Raw genomic sequence first — 24,322 nt, forward strand, 5'->3', positions numbered from 1 at the left:
TGAGGACCTCTGTCCAACACCCCAGGCCACCAGGTCCAAAGCCCCACCACGTGCTCTTCAGGACTCTTACTCCCAGGAAATCCAACACAGGTTGTTCAGTGTGCTATTCAGGGATCCGGTCCTACTCCCAGGACCTCCCAACACACAGGCTCTCCAGGACCTTCCACTGGAACCACACGGGAACATATGACCCACACCCTGGTCACATTATATACCCTTAACCACACCCCTGGGTGGGAGTGTGGATGTGTGGCTAGTTTGTCCCGCCCATCTCACACAACTAGCCTAGTAAGTCTCCCTTACAACTACACCATACATATACACACTCTTGAGGGACTACAGGTCCCAGAACAACAACATTGCATCAGACTTACCACGCAGACTCCCTCTGCGACACATATCGGCCATTCACAACACTGCCAGTCACTGTTTTACCACGATTATAACAAATATGCCTCCATGCATATCCCAAGGAGCACACACAGTGCCCCCTAGCTACCACAGGGGTCACTGCACCACAATGTATAGTCAATAGAAAGGACTGGCACACAACTTATTCCTTCCAAAGACCTTACAAAGGAACAGGGACATTCATTATGTGTGGAGGGAAGGTGATTCTGGCAGCTAAATAGGGAAGGGTTCTTTACAGTTAGAGCAGTAGCAGTCAAACTGTAGAATGCCTGCCCGCAAGAGGTTGTAATGACAGATACTATAACAGTGATTTTCTCACAACAAAAGGATTTGTGGGTTTAAATAGTCCAGCGAGAGAGAATGTATAACCGGTGGAGAAAGGTTGAATTGATGGACTCTGATATGACTTCCAAAGAAAATATCATTTGGAAAAATAGAAATGCTAGGGCAGCACAGTGGCTCAGTGGTTAGCACTGTTTTATTGCAGCGCTGGGGTCCGGGGCTTAAATCCCACCAAGGACAACATCTGCAAGGAGTTTGTATGTTCTTTCCGTGTTTGCGTGGGTTTCCTCCGGGTTCTTCGGTTTCCTCCGACACTCCAAAGACATACTGATAGGGAATTTAGATTGTGAGCCCCATCGGGGAAAGTGATGGTAATGTATGTAAAGTGCTGCGGAATAAGATAGCGCTATATAAGCAAGGCATAATAAAAATTATGACTATATTACAAGAAAAATGTATCAATAGTCCAGTGTGGTCACCGAGTTGATGAATGAGGACATTGAATTAATTACTTTATCGAGTTAAGATAATGGCAAAAATAAAAATACAAATTCTGGATTTGCTAACTATTAAAAACACTTCCCGAATAGTCTAATCTCATCAACTGTTGTTTGGTTATAGGTGTCTATTTGCCTTTTCTCTGCTGTGTTTGGGAATAGAAATGTACTTTGATTTAACAAAGTTAGTTCTTGTTACTTACTGGTCCTTTCAAAGTCAACTCTATACCAACCCCCCTCCCTTAGGCTAGGTTCACATTGCGTCAAGTACATGGCGTCAAACGGATGCGTTAAACGCATGTACAGAAACGGAGCAAAAATATGTGAAATTCGTCGTCACGGTAACGCTAGCGTTAACGCATGTGATCGCGTTTTTTCATTTTGATGTCCGTTTACGAAGTATCCGTTTGTCTGCGTTTGTCACTGTCAATAAAGTTGTTCTTTTTTTTTTGTTGGTAAATATTGGATAGAATATTTCTATTTTATATTTACCACTGGCAGTTGTGGCGACGACAGACGGCTAGGGACCTTTTTTCTTTTTTTGTCCTCCTTGTGCCACAACCTATTGTGTATGTAAAATGTAAAAAAAAATATTTTAACATTAAATAATGTTAACATTCATTGGATCAATAAATTTATGCCTGAAAAATTCAACATGTGTGCTATGTACCTTTGTTGTTTTTGCGTGTTTTTTTGGGGGAGGTCTAACAGCCTTGGGCTCAGAAGACTCCTATTCACAATAAAACAATAAACAGGATTGTTATGCCTAGCTCAATACAATGGAGTTTCACACAACATGGTTTTTTAAAGTGCAAGCCTACCGACTCAGAAGAAAAAATCGCAGACACGCTGCTGCTGCTGACATCTGTATCCGACATCTGTGTGCAACAAAACAATACATTTTTAGTACACACACATCCGACGGACATTACAGACTCCCATGATGTATACAGAGATATATAATATATAGAAATGTACTTACAATTTAGCTACGGCAAAACACTCTGTCACGTGCAGGAGACTTTGTGTGAGTGGGATATTTTAATGGCCGAAGTCACATTTCCTGTCACATGACCACATGTGACCACCTTCAAAAGCTATTAAAACGTGTGGTTCTATTTGGAAATTTTTCATGATTTGCGTCTGACTGCGTTTGCCATAGCCTTCTATGGCAGAATGAACGCTTCCGTTAGTAGTGCGTTAGCTTGGCCGGACCCGAAAACGCTGCAAGCCGCGTTGAAGGTCCGTCAGAAAAAAAACGTTATGTGACAAACGCATACCAATTTAGGGATGCGTCACGATGCGTCAGACAATGCAAGTCTATGGGCGCGTTAGTATGTGCGTTACATTGCGTTTTTACTACTTAAAAACGAGTCCGTTAGACGGACACACCTAGCGCAATGTGAACCCAGCCTTAGACCTTCGAAGCCTGTCTGCGGTCCCTCCTTCCACTAGGCCTCCACTGACCTGTCTACTGCTGCCCGTGTTCCCCTGGAACCAATTTTAAATTGCCTACAGCTTAATTTTATTATGTTAGGCCTTCGAAGCCTGTCTGCGGTCCCTCCTTCCACTAGGCCTCCACTGACCTGTCTACTGCTGCCCGTGTACCCCTGGAACCAATGTTAAAGTGCCTACAGCCCAATTTTATTATGTTAGGCCTTCGAAGCCTGTCTGCGGTCCCTCCTTCCACTAGGCCTCCACTGACCTGTCTACTGCTGCCCGTGTTCCCCTGGAACCAATTTTAAATTGCCTACAGCCTAATTTTATTATGTTAGGCCTTCGAAGTCTGTCTGCGGTCCCTCCTTCCACTAGGCCTCCACTGACCTGTCTACTGCTGCCCGTGTACCCCTGGAACCAATGTTAAAGTGCCTACAGCCCAATTTTATTATGTTAGGCCTTCGAAGCCTGTCTGCGGTCCCTCCTTCCACTAGGCCTCCACTGACCTGTCCACTGCTGCCCGTGTACCCCTGGAACCAATGTTAAATTGCCTACAGCCTAATTTTATTATGTTAGGCCTTCGAAGCCTGTCTGCGGTCCCTCCTTCCACTAGGCCTCCACTGACCCTTCTACTGCTGCCCGTGTACCCCTGGAACCAATGTTAAAGTGCCTGCAGCCCAATTTTATTATGTTAGGCCTTCGAAGCCTGTCTGCGGTCCCTCCTTCCACTAGGCCTCCACTGACCTGTGTAGGCAATTTTAAATTGCCTACAGCTTAATTTTATTATGTTAGGCCTTCGAAGCCTGTCTGCGGTCCCTCCTTCCACTAGGCCTCCACTGACCTGTCTACTGCTGCCCGTGTACCCCTGGAACCAATGTTAAAGTGCCTACAGCCCAATTTTATTATGTTAGGCCTTCGAAGCCTGTCTGCGGTCCCTCCTTCCACTAGGCCTCCACTGACCTGTCTACTGCTGCCCGTGTTCCCCTGGAACCAATTTTAAATTGCCTACAGCCTAATTTTATTATGTTAGGCCTTCGAAGTCTGTCTGCGGTCCCTCCTTCCACTAGGCCTCCACTGACCTGTCTACTGCTGCCCGTGTACCCCTGGAACCAATGTTAAAGTGCCTACAGCCCAATTTTATTATGTTAGGCCTTCGAAGCCTGTCTGCGGTCCCTCCTTCCACTAGGCCTCCACTGACCTGTCCACTGCTGCCCGTGTACCCCTGGAACCAATGTTAAATTGCCTACAGCCTAATTTTATTATGTTAGGCCTTCGAAGCCTGTCTGCGGTCCCTCCTTCCACTAGGCCTCCACTGACCCTTCTACTGCTGCCCGTGTACCCCTGGAACCAATGTTAAAGTGCCTGCAGCCCAACAGACATCAGAATTTGGTTGGCACACTTGAATGGATGGCAATATGCCACAAAGTGTCTGCGCAAGTGGCTGCCCTGGGGACACAGAAAAGCGTACAGCCAAAAGCAGACCCCCACTAAAATGTGAGTCTTTATCTCCATCTATTAGCACGGAGACAGCAAAAAGTTATCAGTGAAACCCCGATAAAAATATAGAAATGCGAAAAAGTCTGCAGAAGTGTGTATATATCAAAAAGGAACAAAAGAGAACGCGTAAAGGTCTAATAGCTATGTCCACTGATACTGATTATTCAGGGTTACGTTACAATCTAAGAGTCAAGCTAAACTGATTTTAGTGCGATTAGCCATCTAATGTGTATGGGGACCTCTGGATTGTCACCCTATGGCAGATGTCAGGGCAGCGTAAGGATCATGTAGGTGGATTTCTACTGCCCAATCCTTTTGTTCCCGTTAAATAAGCCATCGCCAGAGGAGTTTGTCAGTGGCTGCGTACCTCCCTTTTTCTACATAGGATACAACATACTCAGTTGAGCCAAGGATAGATGTGCATGATGGGCCAGATAATATTAGCCAACCTTACAGCCACTAAGGAAATATGACAACATTTGTAGTAATATTGCCTTCCCTTAAGAGGGTTGTCAGGTACAAATCTGTGTGTGACTGCAGATTTATGAATCCCCCAGCGCACACAGTGTGTGCCGCAGGGATTCACCACTTTCAGATTAATACATACCAGTGCTTCTCACTAAATTAGAGTATCATCAAGGATTAATTTATTTCAGTTCTTCAATACAAAAAGTGAAACTCATATATTATATAGAGTCCTTACAAACAGAGTGATCTATTTCATGTATTTATTTCTGTTAATGTTGATGATTATGGCTTACAGCCAATGGAAACCCAAAAGTCATTATCTCAGTAAATTAGAATACCGTATATACACGAGTATAAGCCGAGATTTTCAGCCTATTTTTTTAGGCTGAAAGTGCCCCTCTCGGCTTATACTGGAGTCATTGTCGGTGGGGGGGTCGGCGGGGGAGGGGCCGCTGTCACATACTCACCTGCTCCCGGCGCGGTCCCTGCATCTCCGATGGTCTCCGGGCGCCCGCAGCTCTTCCTGTGTTCAGCGGTCACGTGGTGCCGCTCATTAAATTAATGAATATGGACTCCCCTCCCATGGGCGTGGAGCCGCATATTCATTACTTTAATGAGCGGTACCAGTGACCGCTGAACAGAGGAAGAAGCTGCCGGCGCCCGGAGACCATCTGTCAGTGCGAAGCAGGGACCGCGCCAGGAGCAGTTGATTATAACAGGGGAGGGTGAGCATTTCATATTCACCTGTCCCCGTTCCACCGCCGGGTGCCACTCCATCTTCCGTGTCTTCTGGCTGTGACTGTTCAGGTCGGAGGGCGCGATGGCGTGTTAGTGTGCACGCCGCCCTCTGCCTGAACAGTCACTGCGGAGATGCTGAGGAGCAGCGGGCAACGACGAGAGGTGAGTATGTCATTTTTTTTTTATTGCAGCAGCAGATATACGGTATGGATAATCATATCAGCATAAACTGCATCTTATGGGGCCATAATCAGCTTTAATGCAGCATTACATGGGGCGTATTTTCTATGGAGCATCTTATGGGGCCATTATTAACCTTTATGCGGCATTACATGGGGCATATTTTCTATGGAGCGTCTTATGGGGCCGTTATTAACCTTTGTGCAGCATTGTATAGGGCAAATGTTTCTATGGAGCATATTATGGGGCCCATCATAAACTTTATCGAGCATTATATGGGGCGTATTTTGTATGGAGCATCTTATGGGGCTCCTGATTCAATATGGATATTCAAAAACACTTAACCTACTGATGTCTCAATTAATTTTACTTTTATTGGTATCCATTTTTATGTTTGAAACTTACCAGTAGCTGCTGTATTTCCCACCATAGGCTTATACACGAGTCACTAAGTTTTCCCATTTTTTTTGGCGAAATTAGGGGTCTCAGCCTATACTCGAGTATATACGGTAATTAACAAAAAACACCTTCAACGGCTTCCTATGCGTTTAAAAAGGTCCCTTAGTCTGTTTCAGTAGGCTCCACAATCATGGGGAAGAAACCAGATACAACAATGCAGACAAATTGAAGGCTGCTATCAAAGCAACCTGGGTTTCCATAACACCTCAGCAGTGCCACATACTGATCACTGATCATTGCTGCAGTAATTGATGCAAAAGGATCTCCGACCAAGTATTGAGTGCATTTACTGAACATACATTTCAGTAGGCCAACATTTTGTATTTTAAAATCATGTTTCAAGCTGCTGTTACAAGGCATTTTAATTTACTGAGAAAATGACTTTGGGATTTTCATTGGCTGTAAGCCATAATCATCAACATTAACAGAAATAAACACTTGAAATAGATCACACTGTTGATCATGAGTCTATATAATATACGAATTCACTTTTTGTATTGAAGAACTGAAATAAATTAACTTTTTGATATTTTAGTTTAGGGAGAAGCACCTGTACATTGGATTGTACTCTATAGGGTGAAGGCCTGAAGAACCAAGAAGGATAGTACTTTTTCTTCTGATATTAAAGAAGTTGCCCTATCAGAAAAATCTCTGTTAAAATGCCTCAATATGACAACTGGACATTACAGAAGTCGGTTTTGTACTCAAAACCACAGTCTACGAGCTAGATAACAGAGCTGATTGGCTCATGATCTGAATGACTTGCTTTTCTAGGTTTACCTTTTCAGATGAATATGCATCCATGTAGTAATGCACAACCGTTCAGGTACGGTATTTCACAGACCTTCATCTGAAAAGTGTCATCAGGAAAGTTCTATTTGTGAAGAAGAAACCAGCATACACAGTATCAAGTCATATGAAATGGCTGAAACAAGTGGTCAAGCACAGGGCAAGGCAGAGTAGAGTGCACGGGTGCTGTATGGAGACAAAGTCTGTGCAGGACTGGACTAAGGATCCACAGCTGCTCCATGTGCCACCTGTGGCACAATAATCTCCCCTAGATGCATTGCTTTCTTCGCCTGCATAATATGGCATGAGGTACAGGATGCCAAATTTTTGGGTTCTCATGGATTCCACACATATAGGCTATGTCCACACGTTGTGTTTTTTGCTGCTTTTTTCTACAGGTAAAACCTGCTCTCTTGGCAGTTAAGAAGCTGATTACAAAAAGATGGTTTTGCTGCGTTTTTCTTTTTGCTGTGTTTTTTTCAGGTACATTTGTCCCTTCTGCATGCTAATATAGAGCCCCTCTCAAAAAAAACATATTGAAATTTCCAGAGTTTTCTGCACCAAAAACACAGCAAAACCTGATACCTGTGTTTTTTTGCACTTACTCATTGCTTTCTATGGGTGAAAAAAACGCTGCAATAACGCTGACAGAAGTGACATCCTGCAGTTTTCAAAAACGCAGCAGTTTTCCAATTCAGTCAGAAAAAAAAACAACTGTGCTTCAGTTTACTGAATCTCATAGCTTTTGCTGGTACTGTAAAACACAGCTTAAAATTTGCAGGAAAAAAGCGCAACATGTGAACATAGCCGATAGCCGTGGTGGCACACAGCGAGCTCCATGCCAGTATGTTCACAGGTCATGTATCTGAAGTGGAATTAGTGGCAGAAATTGAATGCTGACCTTCCGATATCTGCCGCATGCTGGCATTTTGAGCTATTCTCATTCAGTGGGGCTTATCCGCATCTCTTGGCTACCCGACGCATTTTACATGCCAAAACCTCTTCAAATAAGCAGCGTATTTTCAAATCGTCGTCAGAAAAACTTACAATTGAATGCTTGGCAAAGCGTAGTTCGGATTCGCAGAAACAGAAGATGTTTGTGAGCGAACTTTAGTTAAATCTGCAAGAAACCTCTGTGTGAACATATCCTTATAGGCTTCAAAATAACCACTAAAGTTGAGATCTTTTACGAAACCTGCAGATGGGAAGACATGTTGGCGTGCACACACCCTTCACATGTATGATCTACAGCATGTTGGATCTCTGCCATTAATACACGCTGTCGCCCAACCAAGTATATTATTGTTACTGGTGATCTCTGGTTAATAGCTAACTGCAGGCTCACATTGTACTAAGCGCGTATTTCAGGCGGGAAAACAGAATTAAAGAGCCACTAACCCTTTATACTGTACAATAGTTATATATTGAGAAGCCAAGAACCAATATAACACTTATTATATCCAGGGTTGGATTGGCCCACCAGAAAACTGGAGAATCCTCAGGTAGGCCCTGCCTTCTCCTTCAGGAGAGTTCATAGTCTAAACATTGCAGCTACTATGGGGCTCTTGAGTGGGGGAGAAAGGTGGGTTCTCAGAATCAAATTCTCTGGTGGCCCCAATGTTCTTCGGTCTGACACTGATTATATCTGACTCATGTAAATTTATTAATCAAGTGGCCTGCAGGGTGGAGGTAGGCTGTGCACAGGAGATGCAAAAGTTGAGGTCACAGCTGCCTCACCTGTCCTCACAATGCCTCCTCCACAGTAACGTAATGCTGACTCACCAGAGAACTGTGCCATGTTGTTATTATGGTGGCATGAAACTGCTATGAGGAACTGGTATGTCACTGTATCCACCCACGGAGATTAGAGCGGTACCACACATTGATCTATTTTAGTTCATCCGTGTTGCGCCTAGCCCATGAAAAGGTCGTTACATTCAACCATCACATAACATAAATATGTGATGGATCAACGGTCAAGTATTGTATTATTCCCTCCCATTTTGGGATGTAAAATAGGGTTATTTCTGTTGGGGCAAAACACCAGAAAAGAATAAAGGCTTGTCTATAAGCTATAATTATAGTGTTTCCCTGTAAACAGCTATCCTATACCTCTAGTAGAAGACCATCATCTTAAAAGGAGTATCGGAGCTGTCTCTTGTGGCAAACAATGCATCTTCGCAAGCAGAACGGATCAAGGCCGGTTGGAAAGGAGTAGAGAAATATGGCTGCTTTTTTCACGGACAGCACCGCACCTGTTCATTGGTTTTGTCTGGTATCGCAGTTTGGTTCCATTGAAATGATTAGAGCAGAGTTGAAATGCTGTAAGCAATATGTAGGTAGGGTGGCATTGTTTTGGGAAGAAAGCAACCCCTGCTACGGCCTCTGTTCACATGTTCATTCCGAAATCTGTTTGCCTGTTTCGTTTAGGCACAGAATGTAGAAAATTGATCAGCTGCATCACTTATACAATTGGAAGCAGAAAGGCTCCATTGATAATTATGGGGTCCATGTAGGTTACATTCCTCAGAACCAAAGAAAAAGTTCTACAGAACTTTTTTTTCGGCATAAAAAATGGACACCAAACAGACCCCAAAATAACGGGACCCCTCTGCCTCCATTTGCATAACTGATGCAACGGATCACTTATTCCGTTTGCCTGTTCCTAAAACAGAATAGACACAGGGAATGTCCGAAAAGACATGTGAACAGCGCCCAGTTTGGGACCAGGGAAGTCTTGCCAGTTATTTTATTTATTTTACTCACTTATATAGCGCCATTAATTCCACGGCGCTTTACAGACATTATCATCAGTTGGAAAATAATGAAAAACACTTTGAGACCTTAATGTTTCCAGCCACTTAAAGCAAACAACGTTCATAATACGGTAATTTAGCTTTATTTACAGAGACTTGTTTAACTGCAATAAATCCAACAGTTACTGATATACGGTAATCATTGTCCTGCCATTTCTGAGAACTGTGGACTCGAATATCATCTGCTTGTATCTGCGCTCAAAGTCTACCAGGCTGATACCTACAGCACAGAAATATGAGTTACCCCGTATACTACAACTAAACAAAAAAGCTGTATAATGGTCATAACATAACTGGGGGGTTAAAACTTTTATAGGAGTCCAAAATATACATTTACAAGGTTCACCATGTTCTCCTTAGGCAATCAATCTTGGATCGGTGGATGGTCTGACTCTTAGCAATCAATCAGCTGATCTATGGGTGTCTTTGGAGTTGGACCGCACTAATATGATATTAAATTTAGACCATCATTGTTTTGAGCTGGATTTTAAATTAATTTTCAGATTTTTTTTAAGTTAATATAAGGAAACAATTCTTATAACACACAAAAAAATAAAGACATGCTTACAACCAGAATCTACTTCTGCTCCACCAATTTAAGTATGACGGTCTACACTGAACCAGAAGAATTGACGTACCACTAATCACCCAACCCTGCAGCCAATCAGGGGCCCAAGAGGTGAGGTCACTGAATGTCGTGATGTTATCCCTTTCGTTCTAGTGAAGAACGTCAAATTGGAATACCATGAGCAAAGGATCAATTCCGGTAGTAGTAAATATGCCGTCTTAACTTTAAAAATAAGCTAAAAAAAAACCTTTAAAGTGTCTTTATCCATTTATTTTAAAGGGGTTATAATTTAATATTGATGACCTATGCTTAGGGTAGACACAGAGCTACATGGCAGAACTGATGGGTGGGTGCTCAAGTAAGATTCAACTCCAAACAAGACACAAATGAATAACTTGGCACTTCAACATAGATTAAAAAATTGGAAATGTTTCTTTTAGAAAAGAAATCAACTGCATACAGAGATAACGTTTTGGCCTTTAATCAGGCCTTCATCAGAAATGGATTTTGCGGCATAATAGAGGAGTCTATTCCTAAAAGAATTATGGTTACAGAGCTAGAATATAGACATACACAAACTGAAGGCACAGCCTGAATGATGACTAAAACGTTATCGATGTTTAAAGTGGATTGCTTTTATGAAAAAAAATCCAATTTTTACATCTACCTTTCGAATGTCAAGTTCTTCATCTGCGTCTATGCTTAGCAAAGGTCATCAATATCAGATCTTTGGGGGTTCAACACCTGGATCAGCTGCCGTTATCTCTGGGTGTAAATACTGAAAACATGGTAATCAAAGAACGCAGCTGAAAAGGAGAGCTGAGTTCAGTATGTTGCAGCTGTTGCTCTTGCCAGACCACCACTGATCTAAGATTGATGATAGGTTATCAATATTAGATGCCTATTCGCCGTGCAATGCTCCTCTGGGAAATTAAATATGCAAATTGCCTCTTCTGAGAAAAAGAGGACTTAAACTCTATAGCGCCACCTGTTGGAAGTAGCGATCCTACAAGTCACAATCAACCCTTTAACGAGTCGTGCAATATGACTAAAGGCCCCTTCACATTAAGCGACGCTGCAGTGATACCGACAATGATCCGGATCGCTGCAGCATCGCTGTTTGGTCGCTGGAGAGCTGTCACACAGACAGCTCTCCAGCGACCAACGATCCCGAAGTCCCCGGGTAACCAGGGTAAACATCGGGTTACTAAGCGCAGGGCCGCGCTCAGTAACCCGATGTTTACCCTGGTTACCAGCGTAAAAGTAAAAAAAAAAAAACAAACACTACATACTTACCTACCGCTGTCTGTCCCCGGCGCTGTGCTTCTCTGCACTCCTCCTGTACTGGCTGTGAGCACAGCGGCCGGAAAGCAGAGCGGTGACGTCACCGCTCTGCTTTCCGGCTGACCGACGCTCACAGCCAGTACAGGAGGAGTGCAGAGCACAGCGCCGGGGACAGACAGCGGTAGGTAAGTATGTAGTGTTTTTTTTTTTTTACTTTTACGCTGGTAACCAGGGTAAACATCGGGTTGCTAAGCGCGGCCCTGCGCTTAGTTACCCGATGTTTACCCTGGTTACCAGTGAAGACATCGCTGGATCGGTGTCACACACGCCGATCCAGCGATGTCCACGGGAGATCCAGCAACGAAATAAAGTTCTGGACTTTGTTCAGCGACCAATGATCTCCCAGCAGGGGCCTGATCGTTGGTCGCTGTCACACATAACGATTTCCTTAACGATATCGTTGCTACGTCACAAAAAGCAACGATATCGTTAACGATATCGTTATGTGTGAAGGTACCTTTAGGATAAAAGCCAAATCAGTATCTCAATTCGCAGACACGGTGTTTCGGGCTGTTGGCCCTTGTCAGTGCGAAGCATGAGAACTGATTTGGCTAGGTGAGAGGCTCTGGACTGGGGTCTAAGGGGTAACGTTTCCCTATAGAGTTTAAGTCCTCTTTTTCTCAGAAGAGGCAATTTGCATATTTAATTTCCCAGAGGAGCATTGCACGGCGAGTAAGCCTCCTTACCTTGACAGGCCAGCTGGTATGTCACTCTCCATAAGGAGAAACGTTACCCCTTAGACCCCAGTCCAGAGCCTCTCACCTAGCCAAATCAGTTCTCATGCTTCGCACTAACGAGGGCCAACAGCCCGAAACACCGTGTCTGCGAATTGAGATACTGATTTGGCTTTTATCCTAAGTCATATTGCACAACTCGTTAAAGGGTTGATTGTGACTTGTACGATCGCTACTTCCAACAGGTGGCGCTATAGAGTTTAAGTCCTCTTTTTCTCAGAAGAGGCAATTTGCATACAATATTAGATGGTCAGACAACCCTTTTTAAGACAAGTTAAGTTCCTCTACATCTTTAAAACTCTCGAATACAGGAGAAGACCCTATGAAAAGGAAAATAATTAAATTTCCTAAATAATAACAGTGCTGCCAACCTCCATACAAGGCAAGGATACTGTCCTGTGTCACAGAACACCCAAGTAACACCATGTAGTGTCCAAATTATGCCAACAGACAAATAACAGCAAACATAATCAATGCAACTCATAACGTCTGTCACAAACAGTATCAACATATTGTAAATCAGTGAGGAACACAGCTCTGTATACAGCAGCGTTACTAGATTACTCCCTAAATGCCTAATTTTATGGAGAAACATGTAGGAATTTGCAGAGGAGCCGAGGTTTACATTAGCGAAAGAGTTACTGGAGCTCTGGAGTATCTTGCAAAGCAAGTACAAGTCTCAAAACACTTTCTTGGAGGTTCAGAAAATTAAGATTTCATGGAATAAGACTACTCACATAAAAAAAAGGTGGAGACGCTACTTTTTTAGGATTTCTACTCCTGAGATGGATCGTTTGTACCGTCATTGACCTATGAAACATGGATAAAGGTCTTAGGTAAAGGCAAATGTACCGGAAAGGCAGACTATATGACTGTTATGGAGCCCCCGATGGGATGGCTGGTATCTAGGTTTGTATTACTCCCATTTCAGTTGGACACATGCTCTGTGTCCAAAGCGCTGCTAGTTCCAGACCATGGACAAACGGCTGTGATAGAGGCATGGAGGGGACTAAAAAGAAGAAGGAGGGGTGAATAACAGGGGTAAAGAGGCAGGGAGTGAATATTGAGGGGCTACTCTAAAAGGGGGCATTACTGCTGACTGATTCCTTGAGGTTAATCTCTAGAGCTGATAATGTCTGCTGGCGTTATACAAGTTATAAGAATAGCATACTGTTATGATCATAATACCGACCGTTAAAGGGATTCCGTGCCACTTAAAAATGTGATGCCTTGTACTTGCAATCACCTTCAATTAGCAATAAGGGGTGCTGCAGCAGTCACCTGCCTCGTTATGCAACTCGTCCCATACAATTGAGGAGCTGCAGTGCCAGGTACATTTATAGAAATATTCTTAAAATATGTACAATAAATGGGCAGATTCTGTAGAGAATAGTGTTGAGCATTCCGATACCGCAAGTATCGGGTATCGGCCGATACTTGCGGTATCGGAATTCCGATACCGAGATCCGATACTTTTGTGGTATCGGGTATCGGTATCGGATACATAGAGATGTGTAAAATAAAGAATTAAAATAAAAAATATTGATATATTTACCTCTCCGGCGGCCCCTGGACTCAGCGCGGGTAACCGGCAGGCTTCGTTGTTCAAAATCAGCGCTTTTAGGACCTGAGAATCACGTCCCGGCTTCTGATTGGTCGCGGGCCGCCCATGTGACCGCCACGCGACCAATCACAAGCCGCGACGTCACCGCAAGCTATTAGCGCGCTCTTTTTTAAAAATGAGCGCGTTAATGGCTTTCAAAGACGTAGCGGCTTGTGATTGGTCGCGGCCACGCGACCAATCACAAGCCGCTACGTCTTTGAAAGCCATTAACGCGCTCATTTTTAAAAATGAGCGCGTTAATAGCTTGCGGTGACGTCGCGGCTTGTGATTGGTCGCGTGGCCGCGACCAATCACAAGCCGCTACGTCTTTGAAAGCCATTAACGCGCTCATTTTTAAAAATGAGCGCGTTAATAGCTTGCGGTGACGTCGCGGCTTGTGATTGATCGCGTGGCCGCGACCAATCACAAGCCGCTACGTCTTTGAAAGTCATTAACGCGCTCATTTTTCAAAAAAGAGCGCGCTAATAGCTTGCGGTGACGTCGCGGCTTGTGATTGGTCGCGTGGCGGTCACATGGGCGGCCCGCGACCAATCAGAAGCCGGGACGTGATTCTCAGGTCCTAAAAGCGCTGATTTTGAACAAAGAAGCCTGCCGGTTACCCGCGCTGAGTTCAGGGGCCGCCGGAGAGGTAAATATATCAATATTTTTTATTTTAATTCTTTATTTTACACATCCCTATGGATCCCAGGGCCTGAAGGAGAGTTTCCTCTCCTTCAGACCCTGGGAACCATGAGAATACCTTCCGATACTTGATGTCCCATTGACTTGTATTGGTATCGGATATCGGTATCGGCGATATCCGATATTTTTCGGGTATCGGCCGATACTATCCGATACCGATACTTTCAAGTATCGGACGGTATCGCTCAACACTAGTAGAGAACGTGAGTTACTGCAGGAAAGGGCAGGGCAAAAGTTTCCAAAGACACCTACTCCACCATTATCGGGCGCTCCATTTCTCCAAAACGCATTTGAACTCATATGTAAATTAGTCTTGCAAGTGCGCTGTTGAGTATCAGTGTAATCACGGTCATTGGGTCCGCTTTGCTTGTCCCCGACGATGGTGCACTCGCTTGATTGAAAGAGGAAACAGAGGCTCTGCTGCACAACGTAATCTCTGCTCTCCACTGTCAATCATGAAGCGGCGGGAGACAATCTTAAGGTACCGTCACGCTCAGCAACTTTGCAACGAGAACGACAACAATCCGTGACGTTGCAGTGTCCTGGATAGCGATCTCGTTGTGTTTGACACGCAGCAGCGATCTGGATCCCGCTGTGCCATCGCTGGTCGGAGCTAGAAGTCCAGAACTTTATTTTGTCGTCAGGTCGGCGTGTATCGTCATGTTTGACATCAAAAGCAACGACGCCAGCAATGTTTTACATGGAGCTAACAACCAGCGAGAATGATAAGTGAGTCACCGTTACGTCACTGGATCGCTCCTGCATCGTTCTGGAGTTGCTGTGTTTGACGTCTCTACAGCGACCTAAACAGCGACGCTCCAGTGATCGGCTCGTTGTCTATATCGCTGCAGCGTCGCTGAGTGTGACGGTACCCTAACTGACAGGTTCAGTTTAAAGGGGCTATTCCATAAGCAACATATATGACCTATACACAGGATAGGTGAAAATGTATTATCCCTGGGGGTTCAACGGCTGGGAACACTGTCGATTATGGGTCCAAAGGCTATAAGACTGGTGGCTGCACATGCTCCATTTACACAGGAGACTTTGGGCATCTTGTTCTAATGATCGGGGAAGGGGTGGAAGACGTCTTAGCAGCTAGACCCCCAGCAATCATACAGTTTTTCATCTGTCCTGTGGACAAGTCTTATAATTTAAGGGGTTTTCCACTTTGAGAAAAGTAGTCTTTAAACAATCAGATACTAGTTAAAAAATAGAGATAGTACTCAACAGTGTCACCTTATTGCCGCTCTTTGTTGGCTGCAGTGGTGACATTGCGCAGATAGCGCACATCAACATTGTAGTCAAATGCCAAGATTGGTGGCTTTCACCGTCTACATTGGCAGAGTCACTGAGTTAAGTGACTGGCTAGAGCGGTGGCGAGCATTAAAGTGACATCACCGCTGTAGACAAAACACAGAGATGGATGCAGCCAAGGGGAGCTCGCACCGCACCAGGGGAGGGTGAGAACTACATGTTTTTTTTACCTAGTATCTAATAGTTTTCTAAAAGCTTTTAACTTTTCTAAAAGTACAATACCCCTTTATAGGTGCTTTCAGGTTTCTAGTCCTGGTGGGGGTGGTGGGCTTGGCAACCATGGTTTAGGACAGCCATTGTTCTAGAAAATTTCCTTCCTAAAGCAGTTTTTCTGGATTCTCTTAAACTGAAACTAGCACGTTAATACATTTGTCACCTGAAGGAAAACTCTCTCCTATGTTGCTGAAGACTATGAAATACTGGCTTTATCTAGTCACAGCAGCAAGCATTCAATTGCTGCAGATCCATCTAATTATGATGAAATTCACAAGAGCAGAAATCTCTGCAATCTGGCCTGCTGGAATTGTCTGTAGGGCATATCCGTACTGTTCAGAGATCCATCTCCTCCGAATACTGTGAGAGCCTTGTGTGACTGCTGCAGGCACTGTGGCTAACACTGAGGGCACTGTGGTTGCCTTGCAGAGTGGCTATGACTGAGGCAATGTGGCAAGTACTGGATGCACTGTGACTGAAATAGCTATGGTAGAATTAAAACGAAACTGAGGGAATTATGGCTCTTGTTGTCTTGGAGTAATTACACGTGCCAAAGGGGCGTATTGTTTTGAGGCATTACAGCTGACACTGGGGCATTGTGGTAGCCATTGTTTGTGGGCATTACAGCTGACACTAGGGGGTTGTGGCTGCCATTGTTTTGAGTGCTGACACTGGGGCATTGTAGTAGCCATTGCTAGGGGGCATTATAGCTGACACTGAGGCATTGTGGTAGCCATTGTTTGGGGGCATTACAGCTGACACTGGGGCATTGTGGTAGCCATTGTTTGTGGGCATTACAGCTGACACTAGGGGGTTGTGGCTGCCATTGTTTTGAGTGCTGACACTGGGGCATTGTAGTAGCCATTGCTAGGGGGCATTATAGCTGACACTGAGGCATTGTGGTAGCCATTGTTTGGGGGCATTACAGCTGACACTGGGGCATTGTGGTAGCCATTGTTTGTGGGCATTACAGCTGACACTAGGGGGTTGTGGCTGCCATTGTTTTGAGTGCTGACACTGGGGCATTGTAGTAGCCATTGCTAGGGGGCATTATAGCTGACACTGGGGCATTGTGGCTGTCATTGTTTGGGGGCATACAGTTGACACTGGGGATTGTGGCTGCCACTGTGTTGAGTGCTGACACTTGGGGCATTGTGGCTGCCATTGTTTAGGGGCATACAGCTGACACTGGGGGATTGTGGCTGCCACCAGGGCCGGACTGGCCATTGGGCAATTCTGGCAAATGCCAGAAGGGCCTGTCTGGTCATGGGCTGCCTTGTCTGCTATGTTGTTAGCAGAATCAGTGTTCTCAAGACACCCACACTGTTAACAGTTGTGATGGAGCACAAAGTCGCTGACTCCGTCACTTACCCCAGCAGGCCACAGGTATCATTAGAAATATTGGTCTTGTAAATCTTGCTTTCCTCAATCCACGATAATGTTAATAATATATCCCCATCTGTTGCTTGGAAATGGGACAACATGGGCCTGTGTGATTGCAAATGCCAGGGCTGAATTTTAGTCCCAGTCCGTACCTGGCTGCCACTGTGTTGAGTGCTGACATTGGGGCATTGTGGCTGCCATTGTTTTGAGTGCTGACACTAGTAGATTGTGGCTGCCATTGTTAGGAGGCATTACAGCTGACACTGGGGCATTGTGGCTGTCATTGTTTGGGGGCATTACAGCTGACACTAGTGCATTGTGGCTGTCATTGTTTGGGGGCATTACAGCTGACACTAGTGCATTGTGGCTGTCATTGTTTGTGGGCATTACAGCTGATGCTGGGGGATTGTGGCTGCCAGTGTGTTGAGTGCAGACACTGGGGCATTGTGGCTGTCATTGTTTGGGGGCATTACAGCTGACATTTGGGGCATTGTGGCTGTCATTGATGGTATTACTGCTGACATTTGGGACCTTGCCATCATCATAAAATCTATTGTTAATGCTTATTTACATATTTCTATTGGTGCTGCTGGTTGAAATGGGCAGATTTATATAAAAGGCATAAATTGCATTTCAGGCCATACATTGGCACCACCTGTAGTTACAGCCTGTCAGATACATGGGAATCATGCATATAGTATAGTGACTGCATCTGATGTCTTAGTCACTGTCAGTGTACACAGGAGTAGCTGCTGCAGAGATTAGTAGCCTGTGTCACATCTACATTTTGTGGGTGTATAACAAGAGGTTTATCAAAAACTCCCTCACATATGGGTGAACTTATGTCTCTGCTCTGAAGAGTCCACATAGAGCCATAGAATGGTCATGTCAGAATCCTCACAGGTTATGATTAGATGAAATAGCATTATAATTAGTCTTTCAGCTGCAATACACCAGTGTTACTGGAGTCCAGACTTTATTCAGAAGCACACCTCAGGATGGCAAAAACAAGAGGCAAAATGGAAAATTTTACAGAAGTTCTCCTCCCATCAAAGTTTTTATCCACTTAATAATATATTGTAGTCATCATATTATATAGCAGTGTACTTACAATTGCTCATTTTGCCTTTCTACCCAGCTAATTCTTCTCTTTTCTCTGCCATATGTAGTAGCAGGAAGTTTCTTGTCCCTGCATTTGTCATTCCCCTCTCCAATTCCTCACCCTTCAGGGAAATATGCAGTGACTTATGAGTCATACAGGGAAAAGTGACCTCCTGTTTCTACATAGAGTTTAGAAGGATTCAGCTATTCAGTGTTTAATCATGTGATGTCACAGATCTAAAGGAAAAGAGAATAATTACCTGGGTAGAAAGGCAAAATGAACAATTGTAAGTGCACAGTGCTATATAATATGATATGATGACTGCAATATATTAAGAGGATAACAATTTTGATGGGAGGAGTATTTCTTTAAGGGATGATTCAGTTTCGAACATTCCTGCACCTTTGCCCAAAACGTGTGGCATAAAAACAATAGCATAGCTAAGCTATTCTGCATATGAACATAGATTTAGGTTGCTGCCTTACGCTTGTGTGTAATTACCTATAAGCAGTGAGGCTTAGGGTACCGTCACACTATACGATTTACCTACGTTCACGACCAGCAATACGACCTGGCCGTGATCGTTGGTAAGTCGTAGTGTGGTCGCTGGAGAGCTGTCACACAGACAGCTCTCCAGCGACCAACGATGCCGAGGTCCCCGGGTAACCAGGGTAAACATCGGGTTACTAAGCGCAGGACCGCGCTTAGTAACCCGATGTTTACCCTGGTTACCAGCGTAAAAAAAAAAAAACACTACATACTTACATTCCGGTGTCTGTCCCTTGCCGTCTGCTTCCCGCACTCACTGACTGCCGGCCGTAAAGTGAAAGCACAGCATAGCGGTGACGTCACCGCTGTGCTCTGCTTTCACTTTACGGCCGGCAGTCAGTGAGTGCGGGAAGCAGACGGCAAGGGACCTGACGGACACCGGAATGTAAGTATGTAGTGTTTGTTTTTTTTTACATTTACGCTGGTAACCAGGGTAAACATCGGGTTACTAAGCGCGGCCCTGCGCTTAGTAACCCGATGTTTACCCTGGTTACAAGCGAACGCATCGCTAGATCGGTGTCACACATACTGATCTAGCGGTGTCAGCGGGAGATCCAGCGACGAAAGAAAGTTCCAAACAATCTGCTACGGCGTACGATTCTCAGCAGGGTCCCTGATCGCTGCTGCGTGTCAGACACAGCGATATCGTATGGATATCGCTGGAACGTCACGAATCGTACCGTCGTAGCGACAAAAGTGCCACTGTGTGACGGTACCCTTACCCTCTATTCGGTTTATCTGTTAGAAAACATAAAGGCCCTTTCACGCGGGCCCATTAGCAAACAATCCAGTGTCTATTAGAGCGCTTGTTCCCAATCATCGGTCCGTGTACACATGGCACCGATTATCAGACAAGCGAGCAAATACTGCTCACATTTTTCTGATAGCTACGGCCAAGAAAATAGTGATCATTGGTCAGCAGAAGATCTCCCCATGAAAACAATATGCAAACTGTATGGGGCAGAACGATTGTATTACCAATAGTTTGCATCAGCACCCTGCAAAAGGCCTTTTACATGAACCCTGATTGATTTCAAACAAGAATTCTGCCTATGCACAGTAAACGCGGTTTAGCTGAATGATTAATTACATTAAAAACAAGGAAACGGTGATTGATTACTGTCTAGTGATTCAGCAAAGATGCCGGGACAAGTAATGCTCAACATTTCTCCATACAGATCAGTCATCGATGTTCAATAACTTGAGTGGGCAAGCGTAATGCAGAAATCTGAGCAATATCGGACACGTCTTTGTCATTTTTTTTGCTGACCATCATTCAGCCAAAAAAAAACAAACATGTTTAGTTAAAAACTGGAAAGCACATATACGTGAAAATCGAATTTATGAATGGGCCTTAGGAGTATTTGATTGTCCCTGCTGGACTTTGCTTTCTGCTCCCACACTAAAAACACCTTGGCGGGATTTACACAATGCAATTCTTTCTACAATGTGATGAGGACATTGGATTTATGTTACATGCGATTAGTCATTTAACCTGGATTTTAATCTGATTTATAAAAAAGCCAATCAATCTTATACCCTTTATGCGTTACTTATAATAATAGCATAGCAGGAATTTATATCGGTGAGACAGAACCAAATTTATGGACTCTCATACCAAAATACCTGGAAATCGTACCCACTAAGGTAACGTTCACATTTGCGTTGTTGGGCGCAGCGTCGGCGACGCAACCAACAACGCATGTGCACAACGCAGCGTTTTGCGACGCATGTGTTGTCATAAGATCGTACAGAGCAGGAATTTCGGCGCAGGGAAAACGCTACAAGTAGCGTCCTCTGTGCCCTGTCTGTGCGTCAATATGACGCATGCATCGTAAAACGCAATACAACGCATACCAGCGCATGTCCATGCGCCCCCCATGTTAAAGATGGGGGCGCATGACGCATGCGTCGGTATGCGTCGACGACGCTGTGCCCAACAACGCAAATGTGAACGTAGCCTAAGAAAAATTGAATGCATTTGGCCAGCCTTGGGGTATGTTCACATATGGCAGATATTACAGTAGCAGCAAGGTAGATGAGATTTGGTTTATGGGCAGCATGGTGGCTCAGTGGTTAGCACTGGGGCCCTGGGTTCAAATCCTACCCAGGACGACATCTGCAAGGAGTTTGCATGTTCTCCCCGTGTTTGCGTGGGTTTCCTCCGGGATCTTCGGTTTCCTCCCACATTCCAAAGACATACTGATAGGGAATTAGACTGTCAGCCCCATCAGGGACAGTGATGAAAACATCTGAAAAGTGCTGTGGAATTATATATATGGGCAACACGGTGGCGCAGTGGTTAGCACAGCAGCCTTGCAGCACCGGAGTCCTGGGTTCTAATCCCACCAGGGACAACATCTGCAAGGAGTTTGACAGACAGATGGGGAATTAGATTGTGAGCCCCAATGGGGAGAGCGATGATGATGATGATGTCTGTAAAACTTTGTGGAGTTAATGGCACTATATAAGTGAGTAAAATAAATTAATTGATGAATGGGAGTATATAAATACGGTACATACAGGAAAATTGACCAAATAATGTCAATATCTCAGTTGAGCCACAGTGTAGACATTTATTGTACATGGAAGTAATATATTGAGACTAGCCACATTTCATTGTTCTTTGTGGAAGTTATTGAATATCTAATGTACTCTATATAGAGACAGCCTGGGAGATCTTAAAATCCCATCAGACTTGTAGAGACCAATGCATCGAAAAGAAGGACCAGTCAATGCGGATTTTAACCTATCTAATTGTGTTTCCCAAGGACGATGTCCAACAGCTGCTGGGGAGCCGGCAGTCATAGCTGTGGGTCACCATACCTATTGTAGGTGTATGAGCAGCTTTACACTGACGTCCCATAGGTAATAATCTAATGATGTAATGTGCATATGCAATCATCATGGAGCTAGCACTACAGGGTGACGGTGTGCGTGCAGCAGGGAGAGCCTGATGTGTTTATGTCTGCTGTGTCCACACAGCCTGTAAACTGAGCTGGGGTGGAGGTGGGTCCTCCATGATTTACTTTCAGTGTCAGTGTGCACAGGAAGTTTGTGAGCACGTTTATGGTGTAAAGTCAGCGAGGGCAATCACTTGGGATGCAAAAGGCAGAAATGTATGAACAATGCACCGGAAACCCCGAAGTTATCCTAATACACCGATGCCACCACGCTTGGCATTTGCTTATTACATATCTAGGATTCCAACCTCACCTCCTTCAGGCTACGGTCACACTATCAGTATTTGGTCAGTATTTTACCTCAGGATTTGTAAGCCAAAACCAGGAGTGGAACAAACAGAGGAAAAAGTATAAGAGAAACATATGCACCACTTCTGTATTTATCACCCACTCCTGGTTTTGGCTTACAAATACTGAGGTAAAATAATGACGAAATACTGCTAGTGTGACGGCAGCCTCATGCACACAGATATCTGGCGTTCTGTCTCCCACATGATCCATATTAGACTGGGATCACTAGAGAGAATGATTTTGGGTGGTCTACCCTAAAGCCAGAGGTGTAGATGGAGGAAGGTTAAAGGCTAGGTGGTATGTCCCTATATACCTTAGCAAGGGTGTTTAGATACAGGACTATTTGTTGTCTCGGGCCAGAGTTTCGGAATTATTATGTAGCAATAGATCCTGCTCTGTTGCACCTCTGCATGCATCCCCCTAATAACATAATAATAATAATCTTTATTTTTATATAGCGCCAACATATTCCGCAGCGCTTTACAGGTTGCATACATTATCATCACTGTCCCTGATGGGGCTCACAATCTAAATTCCCTATCAGTATGTCTTTGGAATGTGGGAGGAAACCGGAGAACCCAGAGAAAACCCACACAAACACGGGGAGAACATACAAACTCCTTGCAGATGTTGTCCTTGGTGGGATTAGAACCCAGGACTCCAGCGCTGCAATGCTAACCACTGAGCCACCGTGCTGCCCTATCTGTCTTCTCCCCCTCTACCCCCCAAAAAAGAACAATTTTATGCCCCTTTTTACATTTGTTTAAAACTCACTCTTATGAGATGTAAGAAGAATTCTCACCCGACAGACAACGGATATCTATATCGATACCTCATGCAGCCAATACTATTTTTTATTTTAGCAGCTGAACAGATGTCCTCTCACTGCCACAGGTGGCGCAACCACAAGGCGACTCTGGACACAGTGGCATGAAGCCATCACAAAACAGACCGCTTGTTGCATCTTACTTTTAGGATTTCCCATGAAAATAACAATTTTATATTGATGCGTACAACAAAATAATAACAAATGTCACCTATATATCCCTAGCCTAAGACATATTTAAGGAGCCTGGGTCATCTCATGGAATAAGAACATCTGCATTCCCAGTTCTCCTAATTCACAAACCTGACCCCGTTTTGGGTTGTATTCACCAACACCACCACATTTACTGTAGGAGGACCACCCCACCAACCACATGCATCAGTCACTTCCTTGTAATCCACCTATAATAACTTCCTTACAGGACTTCCATGGAAGAGGTTGACCATCGGATCTCATCTATCAATATTTACTATACAAAGCCTCTTTCTGCCTTTTTAGACCTCATCAGCAAAAATAACAAATCGCAGCAAATCCAAACAGATCCCCAAGCAGCACACGGCCTAACCCAGAGCTGCCCCTGAGCCAGGACACCCCATACTTGGCTCACCTTCTCTACAGAGACCCCCCTGCAGGAACAGGGCACAGAGCCCCAGGATCCAGGGGTGCAGGTCCATCCCTCAGTGCCCTGCAGGCAGCACCATACTGCTCAGCCTTCCCTTAGTCCAAGCACTTTTCTTCGGTTTTCGTCCTTGATTCTTCTGTAGCAGTAAAACTTCCAGCAAGTTGCTGATCTGCTCTACTTCATTCCTCCACAAGACTTCCTGCAGGGAGGGGAGAGGCGGGGGCCATTACACATGCCCTACATAGGAGTGGCACTGGGATCCCAGCACAGGAGGCTGCACTGCACTCACTGCAGGCAGAGTGCTGGTAGTGCTGCTGTACCAGGCAGTGCCCCATGGAAGCTGGCATCATACGGGGGCCATTACACATGCCCTACATAGGAGTGGCACTGGGATCCCAGCACAGGAGGCTGCACTGCACTCACTGCAGGCAGAGTGCTGGTAGTGCTGCTGTACCAGGCAGTGCCCCATGGAAGCTGGCATCATACGGGGGCCATTACACATGCCCTACATAGGAGTGGCACTGGGATCCC

At 44.7% G+C, this 24,322-nt stretch overlaps 1 protein-coding gene and 1 long non-coding RNA gene across 3 annotated transcripts in view; both read right to left on the minus strand.

The window, feature by feature from the left end:
* Positions 1 to 24,004, minus strand: part of ERBB2 (erb-b2 receptor tyrosine kinase 2) — a 144,895-nt gene extending 120,891 nt beyond the window's left edge. The window contains exon 1 of one of the 2 annotated variants that reach the window (XM_069751649.1): positions 23,777 to 24,004. In XM_069751649.1, coding sequence (XP_069607750.1) covers positions 23,777 to 23,843 — 67 coding nt within the window. In that variant the 5' untranslated portion in view covers positions 23,844 to 24,004. The remainder of the gene's footprint in view (positions 1 to 23,776) is intronic. The other variant, XM_069751648.1, reaches the window with a different exon arrangement.
* LOC138667536 (uncharacterized) lies at positions 1,441 to 2,340 on the minus strand. The gene is made up of 3 exons (XR_011318811.1): positions 2,012 to 2,340; positions 1,861 to 1,920; positions 1,441 to 1,752 (listed from the first exon to the last, which is right to left on the minus strand). It is a non-coding gene; the product is annotated as an uncharacterized lncRNA (long non-coding RNA).
* Positions 24,005 to 24,322: the final 318 nt, after the last annotated feature.

The sequence above is a fragment of the Ranitomeya imitator genome, chromosome 2 (assembly GCF_032444005.1).
Source record: "Ranitomeya imitator isolate aRanImi1 chromosome 2, aRanImi1.pri, whole genome shotgun sequence".
NCBI lineage: Eukaryota > Metazoa > Chordata > Amphibia > Anura > Dendrobatidae > Ranitomeya > Ranitomeya imitator.